General features: G+C 33.7%; 1 protein-coding gene across 1 annotated transcript in view; it reads right to left on the bottom strand.

The window, feature by feature from the left end:
• LOC150110416 (macrophage mannose receptor 1-like) overlaps positions 1 to 20212 on the bottom strand; it is a 77954-nt gene extending 57742 nt beyond the window's left edge. Inside the window, exons 1-4 of the mRNA XM_090393609.1 lie at positions 20101 to 20212; positions 9093 to 9230; positions 7111 to 7233; positions 1155 to 1312 (exon numbers count right to left, since the gene is read on the bottom strand). Coding sequence (XP_090249735.1) covers positions 1155 to 1312; positions 7111 to 7233; positions 9093 to 9230; positions 20101 to 20155 — 474 coding nt within the window. The 5' untranslated portion in view covers positions 20156 to 20212. The remainder of the gene's footprint in view (positions 1 to 1154; positions 1313 to 7110; positions 7234 to 9092; positions 9231 to 20100) is intronic.
• Between the last annotated feature and the right edge of the window lie 1274 nt (positions 20213 to 21486).

Raw genomic sequence — 21486 nt, 5'->3', positions numbered from 1 at the left:
CTGGACCCTTCACATTTGAACAACAATCTAAGCTACAATTTGCCCGATTCCCATAGCGCAGTAATCCAGTACTGGCGCTCTAAAATTAGCTGTCGCACACACTCAACTCATGCCAACGGTAGCACGCGGTCACCTATTCAAATATGACTGTTACTATTCTGCTTTTTATTAAGCTGGAAAGTCCATGTTTTTTACCTTGTTATTTTTATATCTTATGTTTTTTATTTCTCACCTGAAGAAGTCGGAGCACCGATGAAACTAGTCGTGATGTATTAAAGGTTTTTGTTATACTTTCTCGGGTTTTAGTCAGTTAAATTTATTTTTATAAATGTATACATCCCGAGTAAATCCTAATTTCAATAATATATATATATATATATATATATATATATATATATATTCCAATATATATATATTCCAATATATATATATTCCAATATATATATATAATATATATATATATATATATATATATATATATATATATATTCCAATATATATATATTCCAATATATATATATTCCAATATATATATATAATATATATATATATATATATATATATATAAATATATATATAAATATATTTATATATATTCCAATATATATAAATCTTTATTCCAATTCCAATATTCCAATATATATATATATATAATATAAGGATGAGACTCTTCTATCATTAGAAGGTCAAATTTTACTTCAATTAGTCCCCATCAGAGAGTAAACTATCACATACAGCGGAAGTTACGCACTTAAAACCTGATGAAGTTTTCTCGTGATTCAAATATAGAGAAACAAGCAATAAGCTTTTAATTCATTTATTACCAAAATAAATAATCAGAATAAAAATAAGAAGTAAAATAATAATAAGGAATCTTGAAATATAATGTATTGGAATATTTTATTATAAAACATTACAACCAATATCTTCATTATTTATAATATGCTCTTGAATTCATTTATTTATTGACTTCCCAGCTCCTGCAAATGCGAGAGTTCCGCGACATTCGATCACGGAATGAAACCTGTAAGCAAAATATTTATAAAAATCTGCCCGTCCACAATTAAATAATAAAATTAAATGTTTACCGATTATAGTTAAAAAAATCTGAGATTCTAAATTTCCTCTTATATTGAGTTAAAATTGTTTCTTACTTGTGAGTTTCCATAGAAACCCGTTGGCTGGCCAGGACTCCAATTCAAGAAATCCAAGGGAGAATTATCTACCCAGATGTGCTCTTTTTCAAAAACTCCCTGATGCATACCAATCCACATGCTTAGACGGCTACCAGGAAGTAGACTATTCAGAAAATCTAATTAAATAAAAATTTGAGGTTAAAATTATTTCAAGACAAAATTACGTTCAATTTCTGATTTAATGACAGTAAAATTCATGTCCTCATTGGGTGCTTTAATTCAAATGCTTAAGGACTATATGAAGACAAACCTTTATTATTAAATAACCAGGTAAAAATAATTTTAATGCCTGGATATTGTCATGCGTATGATGAATCTACATCCCTTTTCTTCTTATTTATGGTAACCCTTTCCAAAGTAAGAGTGAAGGTCTTTCATCATCGAGACAGATTCGATTACGTGTTTTAATTCCTGTTTGAATCCGGTTGTAGCGTTTGCTCATATTATTTTCTCAATCCAGTTTCACCCCACTGATTTTTATTAGCTACTCTTTACTTTGCTGTTTTAATTAAAAACAATCTTTGTTTTTCCATCATTGAAGACATCTGCTGTCTTGTAACTAATTTTAAAATCTTTATTGAGATGCATTTATTACTTTCGTTGTCAAAAAAAAAAAAAAAAATCATCCATTACTCTTAATTCGTAAAATCAGTTTTACTTTTCCTTACCTGCACATGTTAATCCAATGATATGGTATACAGCAGGATTATTCCAACCCGCGGGTCGCGTGCGGCCCCATAAGATCTTAAACGTTTAACATTATTATGTGATGGGGAAAATATGCTGTCTTCCTTTCCGTTTTAATACAGGAAGTTGAAAATAGGTTTCAAGATTTCAGAAAAAATTATCAACTTTTTTGAAAATCTGCGACTCCATTTTTCAGTCGACATAAATGCATTACCTTCGAATTTTCAAATGGAATGTATAGAGTTGCAATCAGATATTCAACTCATAGAAAAATTTTATCATGTCTCTTTATAGATTTTTATAAGATTTATCTTCTCAGAGAACAGCATCCTTCGCTTCACAATCATACTTTATTCGCATCAACGATTTTTGGTAGTCCGTGCATTTGCGAACAACTATTTTCAAGAATGAACATGCGAAGAGTAAAGTTACATCAAAAATTTCTGACGAGTACCTTGAGAGCTCACTACGAATTGCAACCCCATCCATCGAACAACCAGACATTGATCATTGGTTTCACGTAAACAAGGCCAAACATCATTTTTGTGTTTATGCTGCCCTCTTTTTTTAATGTTATAATTAAAATTTAAAAAATTAAAGGAAGTCTTGTTACTTATCTACATCAATTATATTATACATTTTATATTCGGCCCAAGATAGTTCTTTACTGAATGTTACGCAAGCAAGCCAAAAGTTTGGACAACCATGATATGGCATGTCACTTTTTCGTAAATTTCGATTTACAACTATTTATATTTGTTTTAGGTCATAGATAAAAAAACTTATATGCTTATACTTGAATCTTTAAAAACAAGGGAAAAAAAAACCTTAGTGTTTGAAACGATACCATTAACTACGCTACCGGCCAAGACGTCCATAGACGTCAAGTTTATAATGGATGCGAAGTGCATATTAAAATTATAATATTATTGATATTACGTTGAAATATATGATGGATACGAAGCGCATGATGATGCGTATTTTATCCATAATGGCTGGTGAGGTGGTTAATATTCAGTCACAGCGGCATATTTCTCCTTATCGGAATATTGCACCGGAATCCATAATGCTTCTCCTTTCTTGTCTAAACATGTTCTCAAAAAGGAAAATCTACAAATGGTTCAGTCATAAAGATAAGAAAGAAGAAATTGCATGTTATTTGTCTTTTTCACCCTTCCTGAGTTTTTCACCCTTCACCAGTATTTAAATTCATTCTTAAATTTAAATCCAAAGGTAAATCATGCAATCATCTGAGACGAACTAACTCAGAACGGATCGAGAATTACAAGAAATTAATCTCTTCGAGCCAATACGCCGGTTTAAGTTACGATAGTTTTCTCTTTCATATGCACCATAAGATAGTTTTCGCAGTTCGCCATTCGAAAACTATCGTATAGCGAATATATGAGGTCATTTTCTTTAGTGCACAAAATATCTTATTTAAGAGAGGCAAAATGCATATATCCTGCTTTCCTTAAATTCCCTATGTCTTTCATTTCAATCAGAATTCTCACATTTTCGATTAATGCTGATATAAACATGAATGACATCAACTTCACAATGATCACGAGGCGAGTGTAATATGGCCGTTAATTTCATTCAGTATATTGAATTGAAGAGCAGAAAAAGTAATAACCAGCTAACTTCTGCTTATTCAAAACAAATAGTTTCAAAAAACAAATAGAGGTCACAACATTTGCTCTTATTGGAAAAAATCTTAGTTCGAATTTCGGTCTAGAAATAAGGAAGCTTCATAAGGGCATTTCCATTTGGAAGTGAGTTATATAGTCTAATATGGAAGTGACGAGGTTTTCCACTCCTCGGACTTTTTTATCCAAAAAAAAAAAAAAACAGACAAATCCGCCAGAAATACACACGCAAATAACAAATAACAGACCAATGCACCGGAGTCATCGTCTCAGTTGCTTCTGCCGTTAATTGCAACCAAACCGAGCAAACTGTAAATCCTGTCGCATTCATCCTTGTGGTTCAAAATTATACCTGATTTCAGCTTTTCCAAAACAAGCAATATGAATATAGTGTTTTATATTGTAGAATCATTCTAAAAGATACAACAAGAGCACTGTATGTTATACATAAATGAATTAGAATCTTTTATTTAATACCGTGTGTTGAACCTTCTTTAGCCCGAATTACAGTATATATGCAGTTTGGCAAAGAATCCATAATGTGTTGGATTGCATCTACGTCTACAACATACCAGGCACTCTCCTAGACAGTCCTTTAACTGGCTCAGATTTGGCAGAAGAGGACTTTGCTCCCGGATCTGATTTACTAACATGTACAATTCATTTTCAGTAGGGTTCAGATAGAACAATTCTTGCAATGGACAGTAGCATTGTTGTCCATGACACAACCTTCATCTGCTGGATTAAAAGCTACATCAAGACATCACCTTCAAATCCTTGAGTTGTGTTTACAAGGCAAGCTGGGTTCATTGCTTCATGAGGTACCTGCCAAACTCTGTGCCTACTGTCGGCACAGAACAAGGTGTAACGTGACTGGTTGGACTCCATGACTTATTTGCAGTCTTCTAGTGTTCAGTCACGGTATTCCTGACACCACTGTAGTCGACTTTTCCAGTTCTTCGCAGAAATGAGTGCCATCCGTATAGGCATGCGACTTCGAGTGCCGATCCTCTTCAATTCCCTGCGCATAGTTCGGAGAGAAGTGAGTGGGGAATAGTCCTCATTAAATACTTCGGTCAAATGCTGTACACAGAAAGTTCTCTTGTCCGTACGAGCCTTCTCTGACGACAACAATCTCATTCCTGAGAGATTGTCTTGGAACCACAGTTACGCCTCTTAGGCAACCCAAGTGGGAGATTTACACCGATTAAACACGATTAAACACCTAGGATCTCACGTTTTCAGAAACCAATCAGCTCCGCTGTTTTCAAAATCGTGGCTCCAGCTAGACTGACAGCCATACTAACCCCTTTATCGAACTCCGAAAGATCCTTTGATCTTCTCATTGTGATCAACACTATTGACGATTACTAATCAGCAGTTTTCTTAAATAGTTATCGAACATGTAATGCACGTGACTAAGTATTTTGCGTATGCGCTGCGTAAGTGATGCTTACTACATCCGCATAATAGTTTCTAATTCAGTGGCCGGTGTGTGTCGATTAATCGCTTGAAGTGACGTCAGACTAGCTCCTTTATAGCCCTTCTGCCGTCTATGAGTGCCTTTATTACGTTTGGCCTTTTAATAACCTTTACTGGCACCTCTCTCTCTCTCTCTCTCTCTCTCTCATTATACATCTTTCTAGATGTATAATGAGGCAGCTATACTCTGTCGCAGATGAACCTATATTAGTAGATCTTTTTAAATATTTTCTTTCCAAGAGTCTTGCGGGTATATTTCATACAGTGTTTAGAAAAAACCGAACCGTAAAATCATATAAAATCTTTCGTTTCCAAAGATCTTGGTTCGAATTCCGTCTGAGGAAAGAGAAATATTTATAAACATTTTTCAAGTGAGGCGAGTTCATGGGTGCCATATTGAGCTTCTTCCTTTCCAAAAGTAAGTTTTTTTTTCTTCCCTGGTATCTTCAAAATGAGAAAACTAGACGGAAGTCACGTAGTTGAGATACTTAATGCACTCTTCTTGTGACCTTGGTTACCTGGGCGTATTCCACAATAACAACAAAAACGTGTTCTACTTCATGCGTTAGAATCTGCATTTGGTCTACTTTCCAGACATAACCTCCGTAAGAGTGGAGATATTTTTTTGTGTGCATGCATTCAGAAATACGTCAATAATGTTTGCTAAATACCATCGTCCATGCCTCTTTCTTCGGATTCACTTACCCGAAGATTACCTAATATTATGAAATAAAGTCGAAGGCAAACGTTTAGATCTGTACCACACGGACCACAATGAAATTTCTGAAAAGCTCAACAAAACATACAGGGTGTTCGGGATAAATTTGACAGTTTCGTAAGGAAAAAGAAAATCTTCTTTGTATCTATTAAATTTAATGAATTGACAAAAAAACATTACAGGCAGAGTTAATTACAATACTATCAACAAGGTTTACTCAAAATAACCACCATTAGCATCGATCACAGCTTCAATTCTGCTTCGGAACCTCGAACAAGCTGATGCTACAGTCTCCCTGGGAAGGGCCGCAAAAACTGTTTTAATTTTATCCATTAACTGGGCTTTTGTATTACTGGAAGTGCGATTGGTGTCTTTTTCAACTGCGCCCCATACAAAATAATCCATGGGGTTAAGGTCTGGGGAGTTTGGAGGCCAAACATTTGGACTGGTGAAGTCGTAGAAAATTTCAGACAACCATTTTTGACTTTTCCCAGAGGTGTGGCAAGGGGCCGAATCCTGCTGCCATACATACGGCCTACCATTGGCTACCCTTGTTATCCAGGGCTTGACTACAGTTAGCAACTCCACGAACAAAGCCCGAATTCCAATGCCAGGGTTCTTCAACACCTGTTCTTGCAGATTTGCGAGGAATTCTGCTGTACGAACGCAATCAGATCGTCTGCTAGGGATCTTTCTTCTTGCTACATCCTCGTAGTCACCATTGCAAGTCTCTAGTTCATGCCTGATTGTTTTTACTGTATTCAGGGAGCATTGGGCAGCAGTCGTAATATCCTTATTTTGATGGCGGGCACGAATCATCATGATACAAGTTATTCTCTTCCATGATTCAGGTGGGTTCCAGCTATCCATCCTTTCTGACATCTTGTATATGAATGAAGAAGGGTCCAAACTTTTAAATGAAGAGAAGTGTGTGTTAATACATGTAACTTACGGAAAAATATAATTAATTATAAATATGTCAAATTTATCCCGAACACCCTGTATATTCTTAAAAATGATATACTTCATAATATAAAATATGTCAATAAAGTATATAATTAAAAGTAATATAACTTTCAGTTTTAAAGCAGATCTCATTGTTATTTTATACTTAAATGAAAATCCAAAACATCTGATTATATTTAAAGGAAACAGTTTGTCGAAAACAGATATGCATTAATCATATTTCAGGAAGCAAAAAAGAATAATTTTAATTCTATAAAATTAATTTCAATGGTTGGTTAGATGTGATGCAATTAAACGTCCGTATTTTCGAGTTTTTCTGAATAAATGAATAATAACCAAGTAATGGCCATTAACTAACAATAGCAATAATATTCCTCAATAAGTAATACTAATACCAATAACATCCACTTACTTTGCTCTTCTGTGCTATGAATTGAAGCCAAAACACCGCCAAATGACAAACACATTTTCATGGCATCGTCCCATGATTTTTTTCCATCTATCTCGGATCCAAAAATTTTGAAGCATTTATTTCCTGAAATGAAAACACAAACTACAAATAATGTTTTAAAATAAGCGTATCTAAGTATGGGTAAAGTATACAAATTTTTAAAGGAAGTATATGCTTTGATTTGCCATGTCCTGATCCTATCAGAAAGAAAACTTGTCTTTGGAAGACTGGTCGGGCAGTGCATGAAGATTATGAAGCGAGTAAAAGCTAAGTACAGGGTTTAACAAGAAGAGCTTGAAAATGGGAAATAAAAACCTTTAAACACAGTACTCATATTCGAAGTATTCCACTCCTATCTTTCGAAATAACCATGAAATTAATTTTCGATGTCAAGCTGTTACAACCTCACCCCCACCAAAACAAAATCGCATTTTCTATAGGATGAAGAAACATTGGAGTTTAAACACTGAAAACCCCTCTTAACCCCTCTTCAGTTCTTGCAAGTTTCTTCTTCTGATTATAAAGTTTTCTCACCTTTTCTCCTTCCATAAGCGAGGAGTGTGAACATTTACTTCCCTGTGAAACAACCACATAAATCGCTTTCCCCTCAATCTTTCCAAAATTTTATTTGCATCATCCTCTCTGAGTTATAACTGATTTTTGGTATAGTTTCATTTTGGAAACGGAAACATTATTCTCCGAGTATAGAGAATATGGCTGATGTAATGATCTTTTCTTTGTGACTTCATTACTCTTCAATGAATTTTGATAGACTCATCTCTGCACTATCTTTCTTAATACACAAAATGCAATCCGAATTGAAATAGACTATAAAACATACTACGTTACTTTTACTGTTTTTCAACCAGCTACTTTTAGGAAGTCATTTTTAGACTCTTTTTATCCAAGATAAAATTAAGTTGCGCAGTAATTTACCGTAACAACTAGTGTGTTAAAGTATATTCCCCCTTTTTAATCAATTACTTCTTCCATACGTAAAAATCTACAAATGGCTTAGGAAATGTTGGACTGCACCCTTCAATTAATCTTATGAATTTTGTTTTGAACTTACTGATATCAACTTAACTGTTAAATGGCTATCGCTTCCCTGATTTTACTTTTCTATTTTGATCTTTTATATAGTAAGGTGATGTTAGCGGATATCTAAGTAGGATTAGCAAGAAAAATATCGTGAAATCTTTCTTGCTATAAAAACAATTCTTCAATTCAGAAACACAAGACAGAGAGAGAGAGAGAGAGAGAGAGAGAGAGAGAGAGAGAGAGATTCGACTTTGTAATAAACTTAATAACTTTTATGAAAGTGTATTAAAACTTGATCTAATTCTCTGGTTCAGATATTTGACACTATTTCTAGAATGTCTGTGTTAAACAATACTTTTAAAAAAAGCAACATTATCCAGATATATGAAATACTCTATCAAAACGAATTGACTCTGAAGAATTTACGAATGTAGAAACATAACCCAGTCACTACTACTTTTATTATTACCTTACATAATCAATCCGACTCTACTTTATTATCTTCTGTCTTATAAGTAACTGATGCATGCAAATCTCACATTTAATACTATAGTTCGCCCACCGATTAGAGGTCCCTCGACACTTCTGCACATCTCAGAAAAAGGAGAATCCATTCCGATAATAGGGTAATCAGTCCGTATTGTGGGATGAGTTGTTTATTATTATACGTCGGAAAATTAACTTCTGTTTTATGATCATTGTAGTTAACTATGTTGCTTGTATAACAGTTGGAAAATTTTACCTATAAAGCACGTGATTTCACGTGTTGGCGACCAATTCGGACGTCCTTCATTTCTTTCTCCCCTTCAGCATCAATCGACTATTCTTGGAAAGACGCGAAGCAGGGACCTAGAAACGGTGGGAGAACTATAATCATAAAGAGTAGCTATCTTTATACTTACCAAAATGTTGCCAACTCAAAGGACAATCTCCCGGAAATGGAGTGGATTGAAACTCTTTATTTATTTCTGCAGTTGACGAGTCAGGATTCTTGCATCTGACTACCGTCTGTAAATTACATTTGTCATCTCCCCATCCACCTAGAAAGAGAAATCGAACAAAAATTATGCATGATCGTATAAAAAGGTATCTTCACAGGAATGTTGCACACAAAGAAGAGTAATCAATGTAAGAATGTTACACTTAATATTTAAGTGTAAAGAACAACAGAAAGATTTTCTACATATATATCTACCTATTAAACACTTCACAAAATCTAAGAAATCCACATTTATATTCTGATACACAGAAGCAAATAAGTGTGCATCTCACCACCTTCGATACCGTTCCTCTGTAGTCAGAAGGAGATAATAACTCGGAAAAATGCGACTTTTTCCATAAATCTAAAAATGAAGATAATAACTTTTTCAAGTGTTCTCAACGGAAGCAGAGTCAATCAGGCCCGTGAAGGAGATTAGATGGTTGTTCTTTGAGAAACAATTTTGTGTTGTTACATGCAGAAATTTTGTCATTTTTACACAAATCTGATAGTTATGCTAACTGAAGCGCTATTATGTCACATTAGGCTGAAGGATGATGGACAGCAAGTATAATGGTTGGTGTAGTACTTGGAGTCTAGGTCGTCGGGAAGGAACTCGTGGTCAATGACTCTGACCATCCTATCAGGGTCATTGACCGTCATAAGGTGGCTATAAAGCAGCAAATATTGGCTTCATATTGCTCAGTTAAAATTCATAATTTTTTTAAAAATGTTTTTCTTTTCAACTTTACATTTTATATTATATTGTTTTAATATGATATAATCATGATAATACTTTTAGCACATATTCACCTTCTGAAATTTTATTGGTCAACCTTATACTCGGGAAGATAAGGATATTGAGAATCTCATAATCACTGTTTTGTAAATTTCAATAAAAGCATGCGTAATCGGTTCAATATCAGCTTGATCTCTAATTTGGTACTTTCTGATGTCACGAGAGCGACCGCATACCATTACATACAAAAGAATCTGGTTACGCAGTCACCGAAACCTAGCGCAGGTAGAGAGATAAATTGACAACATATATTGGATAAAATGCATGACAGATTTTTTTTTCCTGGTACTGCACATTGCAGTAGTGATACTGTCTTCTTTATCTATGTGACAGCATTCTAACCGAATGCTGTCACACCATGAGACCGGAACAAGCTCCGCGGTGTTTTGTCTACACAGAAGATTAAAATCATCTGTTACCAACACTCAGAAACCCCGTTTGCATAGCCAGGATTGGTTCATTATTTTTGACAGTCATTAACTGAATTAACAAGAAACAAAATTAACAAAAAATTAAATTTACTGAAAGTAAGGTAATAAAAATGATTAAAATATAACACAATCATAATGCAAGTGGTAATATAAGAAGTAAAAGGAAAAATTAAAATGAATAAAATAAGAATAAAAGAGAAAATAATAGTAGATATACTAACCAAAAAAGTAGTAAAAGTTGTAAACAATATGTATAACCAAAGACTATGGTCAAACTGGTTACTGAAAAAAAAAGTATATAACTGAAAACAATATAGCCAGTGTCAAATTATCTTAGGTTATGTCATGAAATAACATAAGAATACATATAGCGTGTGCATATGTACATATATCATAACATGACATGCGTGAAGCAGTAATTAGAAAATTTCCATTGTATAAGTTTAAAATAAATCAACATTATTTAGTCTCTTAAGAGGAGGACATAAATAGCTAAACCCTAACCCTATCACCAAGGCTATTGATGATTTTAGTCTTCATCTCATTTCTTCTTTACAAGAAGTTTTTAGAGCCTTGGTTCCATATATAAAAGGTGTGTTTGAGAAGCTAGCCAGTTTTCTATTGCTACATTAACCAAGTCTCCTTTTCAATTTGCAAACTAAATTCATTCTTACACTCTCTAAAGATAAATATCTTCCTTTCTTCCATCCAGTAATTTATAAAGTGGGCGGTACCCCCCCCCCCCCCAGTGGGCACTGAAGCCCTCTAGGGGGGGCTATAGTGGGATCAGAAGCATTGGGGGCGTTCAGGCGGTCTAGGGGTTGCTGGCTCTTTATAGAAGAAATTAATAATATATATTTAAAAATTAATTATTTTCGTGATTTTGCGATTAGATAATCATTTAAAATTTAAATATTGAATTTTAATTCATCTTATGCCCGTCTTACATGATCAATTTTTTTATCAATTTTCTATTTCAATTATTTAATCATTTGAAAATTTACCATGTCAGATAGAAATAGGTGTCAATTTTCTATGTCAATGAGAAATTTGAATGTGTCATACAGGATATTTTAACTTCTATTTTTTATATACTTAAAAAATTTATTCATTTTTTGCTATTGTAAAAATTGATCGTGTCATACAGGCTTTAGTCTATCCACGCAGCAAACGAGTCTTAACTAGTAGTATGTCGGTCAACTATTACGTAGGTAATTCACTCAATTCAGCATGTTTTGACAGGAATATGGGTACTTGCAGTGACTTGTTCAAAGCACGAGTACGATGGTATCGCAAACAAGTCAATGCATGTAAGTCGATTAGGGATAGATTTCAAATCTATAAATACCAGTGGTTTAGGAATAAGTTTCATTATTTTTTGTGTGCTTTGCCAACAATCACCAGTCGAAAGTGTGATAGATAGGTAGAGTCATGCAAAGAAAGTGTAAATTAAATCTTTTATTTTGTGAATATTTTTTCAAATTTTATTACTTCATTATGTCTGAATATAAGAAGAAATGTCAACAGTACAGTATTGAGTATTTGAAATATGGTTTCATTCAAACTGTTAAAATGGGGGGGGGGGGCGTTACAAAATGTATGTCTTGCAAAGTGGGCGGTGGCCCGAAAAAGTTTGGCAACATGATCTAGAAGAACATCAGAAATGTAATCCCAATTTTTTTTTCTAGACGTATTTCGTCCAGCTTCTTGATGCTAATCAGTCAGATCTTGCCAGTCGCTCCAGTATCATACTAGATACAGCATTCAGTGGAATAAGAGTAAAAGTTTACGCAGGATTTGATTTTTATTAGACAAATTGAATAAAGAACTTTGTGAAGATCATCCAACTTTAACAAAAATGACGATTTTAAACCTTTCAAATTATACATATTTGGTCGTTTGAAAGTTAAGCATAAAAAACTTATTGTTTTGTATGCTTAACTCTATCCTAGACAAAGATCCCACCATAAAAAATCACAATGAAACAAACCAATTAATCCGTAATTGCAACATTTGGCCAGAAGAAGTGAAGAGAAGAATAAAATTCTCACATCCCATTACTCCCAGACTATATGGGACACCTAAAATACATAAAAAAGATATACCTCTCTGTCCAATCGTTGATGGGAGATCATCCCGAACTTTCCTTTTGGCTAAGCATCTTGTAAACTTATTAAATAACAAAATAAGATCAACAGAATCCTATATCAAGAATAGTCAGCGTTTTGTAAATTAAGATTGAACCAACAGACATACTAGCCAGATATATTGTGTCCCTCTTCACCAACGTACCAGTAGAAGAGGTAATAAACATCATTCAAGACCTCTTTCCTCTAGACATCACACAGATGTTTAAACACTGCCTTCAGTCTAATTTCTTCAAGGTTAATAACACCATATACCAACATTAGAAGGCCTAGCAATGGGAAGTCCGCTATCACCATTTTGTGCGGACCTTTTCATCGAAAAACTTGAAAAAGAAATTCTCTCAACAATCTCCCCTAGACCATCTATATGGTGGAGATATGTTGACGATATTTTAATTATATGGCAAGATAGCTTAGAAAACATAAAAGCGTTTGTGAATAAAATCAACTCCATACATAACAAGATAAAATTTCACTCCTTGAAAACAACAACCATCTGCATTTTCTAGACAGCTTGATAAAAAGACAATTAAATAGTGTCAATTTATCTATTTACAGCAAGCCGACAGACACTGGAAGATACCTTCATTATATTTCTAACCATCACAAGACACACAAGCTAAGCATTATCCATATGTTGAAAAATAGAGCGCGTAAGCTTATATCAGAAGAGGAGGATACATAGACTGAAATCTCACAAATAGCCAAAACATTATCACAAAATGGATACCCTCCGAACATCATCAAAAAATATCTATACGGTGACAACCCCAGACAAGAACCAAACTCCCAGCACATTTCTACTGTAGTGATTCCCTTCATCAAGTCAATTTCTTATGAAACAGCCAGAATACTAAAAGCCCACAACATCAGAGTGATCTTCAAACCAACCACCAGCATCAAAAATTTTTTAGGATCACCAAAAGACAAGGTGCCATTCTACAAATATCCAGGAGTATATTACATTCCTTGCTCCTGTGGTCTCGCCTACATCGGACAAACTTCACGGAGTTTGGAGATCCCACAGAGAGAGCACGTTGGTGATGTAAACCAGAACAGAAGTATTTCTTCCGGCTTAGCACATCATTTCTATACGTCTAACTGCACGATAGAGTGGCAAAATAGCTCCATGCCACGATTTAGACGACGATTATAGACATCGTGTATTCAAGGAAACCGCAGTAGTGTTAAAACCTGGCGGAAACCTCAACAGAAACCAGAGTACTATTCTTAACAGTTAATGGAAAAACCTCATCCTCTCTCTAAATCCATCTGAACTACAGCTAGCTAGTAATCACATTATGCATTTACAACAAACACGCATGCGTGATAATGATTAAGAACAATAAATCCATTCATTCTCTGTCACGCGAACGTGCAACCTTAGCTACTAGACTGTTTACGGCGTTTTTAATGTTCCTTTCAATTTGCATTTACTAGTATTTTTTTATACTTTTCCGTCAACGCCTTGAAAAAGCTAGACAGTTTGCTAGCGAAACTGGTAGGCAAAGAAAGTTAAAATATTTAGATATGGTCAGTATTAAACAATAAGTTTTTTATGCTTGATTTTTTTTTTTTTTTCCAGTTTAGGAAGGTTAGCTTATTCATGACTGTATTAAATAATAAATTAGTTGATAATAATTTCGATGTCTTACTTCGAATTCTAATAGTTATAGATCGAGATCTCCTCTTGTAATGAATATACTGTAATATATACAAGCAGTATAATTTTCATTTGCTATTGCATTGTATTTTGTCTCTTTACCTGTATGCATTGAGAATGGTCTTGAAAAGAGAACGAAACTTCAGTTTTTAATAAATATTTATTTTCAGCGTAAGTGCTTCGTAATTTATACACTTAAAATACCATTTAGGCTCATGAGATAGTCTCACAATCTTTCCTGAATGCATAATCTCAACAAACTGCTTGCATCTCATCGGATAACTGCTTTATTTGCTAAATATTAAAATTCTTTCTGATTTTTTTTCCCATTTGCTCTAGGAACTACAAGAAATTTTCTGCTGAGGCATAGATCATAATCTACGTTACACAAAGGAGAATTTATAGTGTTTATTTCTTCCAAATTTTATATACATAAATAGTTTTTTTATTGACAATATATTAAGATGTCATACTAATTTCTGTCTTGCATTTTTATCGAAGACAAGATTATTTTAGTAATCTGTGTTGTAACGTTGTAACAAGTATCCCACATTGAAATGAGAAATTAAACCATGAATTGTACAAACGTATTGAAAAGTAACGTTATCAGATTGTTACCATAATATATTCTATTCATAAACTAACTCGCTTTGTTTGCTAAAAATTAGTAATGTAAGAACCATTTAATTTGCTGTAATGTAGCCCAAATATTATTTTTTTCCGTTTTATTTTTTATTGACAGCTACCGTTTTGTATGTAATTATATTTAGTATCATAGCGCACACGAATGTTTTGATTTCTTATCTATGTGTCAAACTGAATACCTATGTTTAATTTCAACTCTGCCAATTTTAAGACCTTTATTTTTTAACCATTTATATAATTTTATCATATTATGATTCATGTCATTTTTTAAATCCTTAATATTCGCCTCAACCGTGTTGTTAGCAAAAGATGACCATTTTAAATATGGGACACTATTCGGTAGGAATATTCGACACACACACACACACACACACACACACACACACACACACACACACACACACACACACACACACACACACACACACACACACACACACACACACACACACACACACACACACACACACACACACACACACACACACACACATCCTCTCTTCAGTCAACCCTCCAGCTTCCCGTGGTCAGTTTCAACATTGTTGGTACCAAGCAAGTAATGCCTGCTTAAAAACATATCTTAGCTAGCTGAAGGAAATGCCAGCTACATCTCGAGGTGGCGGATAACTTTCATCGCACGGTGAAATACCACCGCCTTGAACATAAACCACAGTAATTTACTAGTGAGCCTGTACTCCGTCCTCCATTCCAGGGTATAGCAGTACTTCAACTAGTGGTATATGAGACAGAATTTGATGGCAATGTCTCAAGAGCTTGCCTAATCATCTAGTGAATAATCTTGCTGCGTTACTCTTCCAGATTGTACCTGGAGGGATTTCGAGTATAGAGTATGTAATAAACACTGTCATGGCCGCGAATGCACTGTAAAATGGAAGACATTCATGACTTTCATCCTTGAGCTGGACAATTCTGTCCTGTAATTAACTTTCTGATATATTCAACTGCGAAAAATGCTATTAAAAATTGCGGAATACTTGCAGATTGGGGGGAAATCTCCCACAAAAAATTAAAAATAAAAACTTAATAAAACTACCAGGAAACGTCAAAATATAACAGAAACCACAAGAAATGTCAAAAATGCGACGAAATAAAAATAAAAATAAAAATAAAAACAAAATGACAACAAAATCTAAAAAATAGAACAGAAAACAAAAATGTAACGAAATATGACAAAAAACAGGCATATATCAACAGACAAATCCTCCTTCATCCACTGTACCAACAGTTATGGATTAAATAAGCATCAAACCATGAGAACCGTTTACATGCAACTAAAAATCGCCGTTGTTTTCACAGAATGTCAAGTGGCAGCCTCTTCAACTACCATCCACACCAGCTGTCCAAATTATATTTCACACGATTGCTTCCATCACTAAGACGGTACATGAACATCAGTCAAACTGACATTCCATACCAGACGCTGTCAGATATAAAATTTCCTCTTTATTATCTTATGAGTCAAGGTTTCCTTGCCTTATGCCACTTCATTAATTTATTACCATTATCATTCTCGTAACTCTGATGATCACTCTGATTTTATCTTTCTTCTAAAGACTGATTTCATGCAAACTGATTCCCCAAGAAACGTGCTTAGCTGGGCCAAATTACTTGTATTGGCAATCACTTATTTCGAAGATTTCCACCAAAGGGAATTTCATCCTGGAGGTCATAAATAAATCAAAACAAGCTCTACCAGCATCATTCGAGGGGGATGATAAAAAAAAAAAACCTTGCAAAATTTCTTAAACAAACCACATGCTGGGATCACGCAAACTGGATTATATCAATAATATATATCAAGGATAAACTGATAGATTGGCCTAACTTCTAAAAACCATGCAGGATTAGAACATTTCACAAACTATTGAACAAGAGTTTCATCTTATTAAGGGAAATTTAAGAACACTAGGATCCTTTCTGTAAGTGTGATAGGTCTGTCCAAAATAACCAATTAGAATGATTACCATAGTTAGGGAAAGCACATATATAGCGTCAGGTCAACCCAAAAGCGAATTAGTAAAACATGCTATAGAAAAAAAAGATCACTTTACCAGAGGGAATAAAGTCAAGTTATTGCACAAATATCACTTCGGACAGCAAAGAGTATTTTTGGAAGTGGCTCAAGTACTACAGAACGTCTTGTCAAAAGTAAGTTTAAATACCGAAGTTCTCCACTAAAAGCCGCCAGCATGAACACGTGACTCTTCGTTTTCGAATTGTGAGATCATTTAATTTCATTTCCTTTTTTCACTTTGTAGGGCTTGTCTTTCAACTGCCTAGGTACTGCTGATACAACTTCGTCCTGTAAATATTTACTTTAATTATCAACATATTAATTTTCATTTTGTTCCAGTCAGTTATTTTTCCTTCATTCATATAAAAAAGCTATTTGACGTGAAAAATTGCAATAAACCCGAATATGAAATATTGCTGACAGTAATTATCTAAAACACTCATTCATCTGTTAGAATACCACTTAATCTTCACAATTCTTACAACATACCAATGCTGCCTCAAAAATATACTATATCAACTCTTATCTTGTACATTATTCCATAACCTTGTCAACGTTTCATTTTCTATGGAATGCCCTTCGTCCTTTGCCTTTTGTAAACTACACAGATATCAAATAAAGTAACCTCAGTGATGTAATGTAAATTAGAAATTTATAAGTTGTGAATCAAGAAATCTGAAGATTATCAGAGACACGTGAAGTGAGGTGATAGGAGATGAATTGAGACTTTCATACAAATGTGTTCTAGAAGGTAATCTGAGAACTTTAGTTCGCAGATTACCTTCATCCGACTGAAGAATAACAAGAAAAAGGTTGAAGATATTAATTACGGCACTCGAAAATTGAATTGTTTAAACAATACAAGGTTCGAGCAAGCAAGAAGAGGAACGAAGTACTTTCGGCAATAAATATTGAAAGACGGCTTTTGTGTACAAGAGGAAGAGAGTAGGCGAAAGTACAGAATCTGAGGATTGGAATTAGTGGATTAATCTAAATGTAAAGAGAGGAACAATCTACCATGACACATGAAGAACGACATGATAGGAAGCTGGGCAACGCAGCCGCTAAAAAATAGCAAACAGACCATAATATTATAGTTTGCTGATGTCATGTGTGATCGCATGAGTTTCCTTAGCATTTGATCGGGTCTGACATAGAGGCCTACTCATCAAAGTATCCCATCATGATTTACTTCATCCCATCATGGTCTCCGTGTGTTATGGTAGACAGCTATCCGACTTTGGATGAATCCTCGCCCCAATCACTTTCTCACACACCTTCAATTTTTTGGCTCATTCCCTTTTCGATGGGCACTATCCCACTGAACATGGTTGCAGTCATTTTTCTGTAAAAGTACGAGACGCTGCTGATAAATATTCATACGTAGTTCAGTTTCAAACTTGCCGAATCAGCTTTTCATTTTTCATTCCACCTATCTTTGTTCTGTAGAACAACCTTACAATATTTACTCCACGCTACAACCGCCAGAAACTCATAAACAGGTTTTTAATTCTTTCTTAGTAACCACATGTCCAACAGACGGCTGTATTGTATTATAGATTGTGCAACCTCTAGTGTGTGCATATAAATAAATAAATAAAATAAAATAAGTTGCATCAACTCAAGCATCATCTTATATATCATACACCTAAACTAACAGGACAGGTCCTAGCTTTGAAACGTGTTGGTCACTGTATGTTAAAGTTCGTGTTTTACTACCAGAGTAACCGTAATCAGATGATATGAAATGTTTGGCGATTATCTTACTATAACTCTTTATATGCTGTACGTAACTGTTACGAACCTAAAATATGTTCCTTGTTATGTGTTATGTGTGACATAACACATAACATGGTATATGAAATATGTTATGTGTGGTCTTTTACTTACTGACATTAATTTCTACGAATCTGTCGTTTTGTATTCTTAAAGGACATTTTAAAATATTTTTGTTTAGTAAATTTAATTTTAAAAGTTGATTACTGTCCAAAAGATTCATGCTTTATTGCGCTAATTTTGTCTTTGTGCAAACATATAAAATGAAAACTAACGATTGCAACGCTTGATTATTCTGTGGAATACTACAAAATTTCATTTTGATGTACTTATATGCTATTGTAAAATACTCTCTCTCTCTCTTTCTCTCTTGGAAGATTTTATATTTTATTGAACTCACATTTCATTTTATCCACAGAATAGGATGTTTTTTTGGATACACTTCCAGAAATTTATGGAAGCAATGGAATTCAGTCAAATTGTAGCACGTGAGACATGTATTTCCGTCTTTCTTGTGACACGAAAAGACAAGGCAAAGCCATTCCTTCGGATTGATGAATATTAAATATGAGTTCATTAACATGCTATTAGGACGAGATATTTTGGTAAAAATAAAATAAAATAACCTTCTAGAATTGTACCTCAAATACGAAATATACATTCTTTTCTTAACATAATTCATTGTAATCCTCTGTTCTGCCAAAATAATTACGTGAGTACTGGTTATGACGATTTAGATAACAGAAATTGCAAAACTGGAATTGAAATGATGCGCTTAGAATCATGTTTACCTATCCCAGAACAGTAAACTCTTTCTGTGGTTTTGGTAGATCAAAATTTATTTCTACTGACGTGCTCATAGTTATACTGTACTCATTTAATAGGTGAATTTTTCCTAGATATCTTAAACATATATAATCATGAAAATTCTGTAAAATTCAGCTAACAAAGAAATGACAAGGCCTTTTAGTCTTGTTCATTATTTAACTGAGCTGTAAAGTATTGAAATAATATGAAAGGTCTCTGTGTACGTAAAGTATTCTACACTGTGTGTGTGTGTGTGTGTGTGTGTGTGTCCTTTGGCTTTTATGATTTGAAATTATGGAATGCATATTATATTTCAGGAATGCCTTTTCAGGAGTTAAATTGAAATTAAAATTAGGTATTACGGTACACAACATAAAAGTAGGGGATGCGCCAAATAAAAGCAGTTGTGAATTGTGTATTTATCATGAGGTATATGGAAGTTATGAATTTACTGATAGTTGTAGTTTTTTTGTTAATCAATGCAGTAATGAAATTAATCGAAGTAAATTATAATATCAGCTGGTTCACAATGTTCATTTTCTCTAACTAGCTCTCATTTTTTCACCGTCAAGTGAAAGGGGGGGGAAGTAAATTTAATTCAAGTGCAGATTAGTTTGAAATGTCTTACCTGAAATTTTGTAAATATAAATTAAACAAAATGAGATCGACCAGAAACTATTCATAGCGACTTCACAAAATCGTTCCTACAATAATTAAGGACAGGAAAATGTAACATGAAAAGTCCACTTCCGTCCGATAAAAGGAACTTTAGCATGTTATCAGATTGCTGCTAGTCTGAATACTTCTCTGAACATACTCAAATTTAAATCAAACACGCACTTCTTGACGTCAAAGAAACGAAAGGAAAAACGATAAGAAATGTTACAATCCTGTGATCATATTTGTGAGGTTTCTGATGATTAGAAGAAAATATAAAAAACAATTATAAAGATTTAATGAATAGAGTGAATTAATCCACAGAAAATATAGTAATGAAACGTGGCGATCAAAAAATTCTTCAAGTGAATAATAAAGATGATATTTTATTGTTGGTTGTTTATATCATAATGCAATTTTAGAATGTGGCCATCCCGCCAAAACTTATTTCCACTTTCGCAAAATGGAAATGGAAACTTTAGAAAGAACTGGTAATTATTTGAATGTTCTTCTTGATTAAGACATAACTAATGAATTATTTATAAATATCTAAATTATTTTCATTTGTGTGGATAGTAGGTATTGACCAATTAGGGAAGTGAACTATCTTCATTTGGTGAAACTAAAGAGCAAAATAGAATAGTCACCGATATCAAAGTCTAAACTGAATGATTGCCGTTACTTTCTGTTTTTCTTTCCTCTCCACATATTGCTTTAATGTTCTTTCTTTATTTTATTGAATGTTCGTTTCGTCATTCAGAAATACTTGGAAACCACCATTATCGTTGCTACTCTTAGTTTTCGAGGACGGGATCCTCTGAGCGTCGTTATTTGTTTTGTGGCTTCTCTAAATTCTGCTTGTTATGTAAATTGCTTGTATTTTTTCTCTTAGTTTCAATTCTTGTTCAAGTACAAAAAATGATTTCATACACACTCAATTATTTTATGCTTGCATCTTTAGTAGTGTTATTTCAATGATTCTATATTGAAAAAAACATCTTAAGTACTGCGTACCAAGGTAACAATGAAGGTACAAAAAATGATTTCATACTGGATTAAAATTCTCGTATGCCAATAAATAATTAATTTCTTTTTTTTTTGTTTTCATTTAAAGGCTGCAGAAAATGCACTGGATTTTACCAAATGATCTAACTGAATAAAATAAATCGTTTGCCTTAATTTCCTCGCAATCGAATGAGTTAGGTCCAACGCGCAAAGTTATAAATAAATTTACGTACTACTTTCAATTATGTTGATGTTTTTATTATTATTATTATTTATTTTAAACTTCTGGTAATTGCGACTGAAGCAGAAACTTGCTTAAAATAGCCAAACATAGCTGAAATATTTAATCATA

Source organism: Typopeltis vanoorti, chromosome 1, assembly GCF_054136105.1.
Source record: "Typopeltis vanoorti isolate ZY-2024b chromosome 1, IOZ_Tvanoo_1.0, whole genome shotgun sequence".
NCBI classification, from domain to species: domain Eukaryota; kingdom Metazoa; phylum Arthropoda; class Arachnida; order Uropygi; family Thelyphonidae; genus Typopeltis; species Typopeltis vanoorti.
Note: the sequence above shows the minus strand (reverse complement) of the source record. Positions and strands in the feature narration are given on the sequence as shown.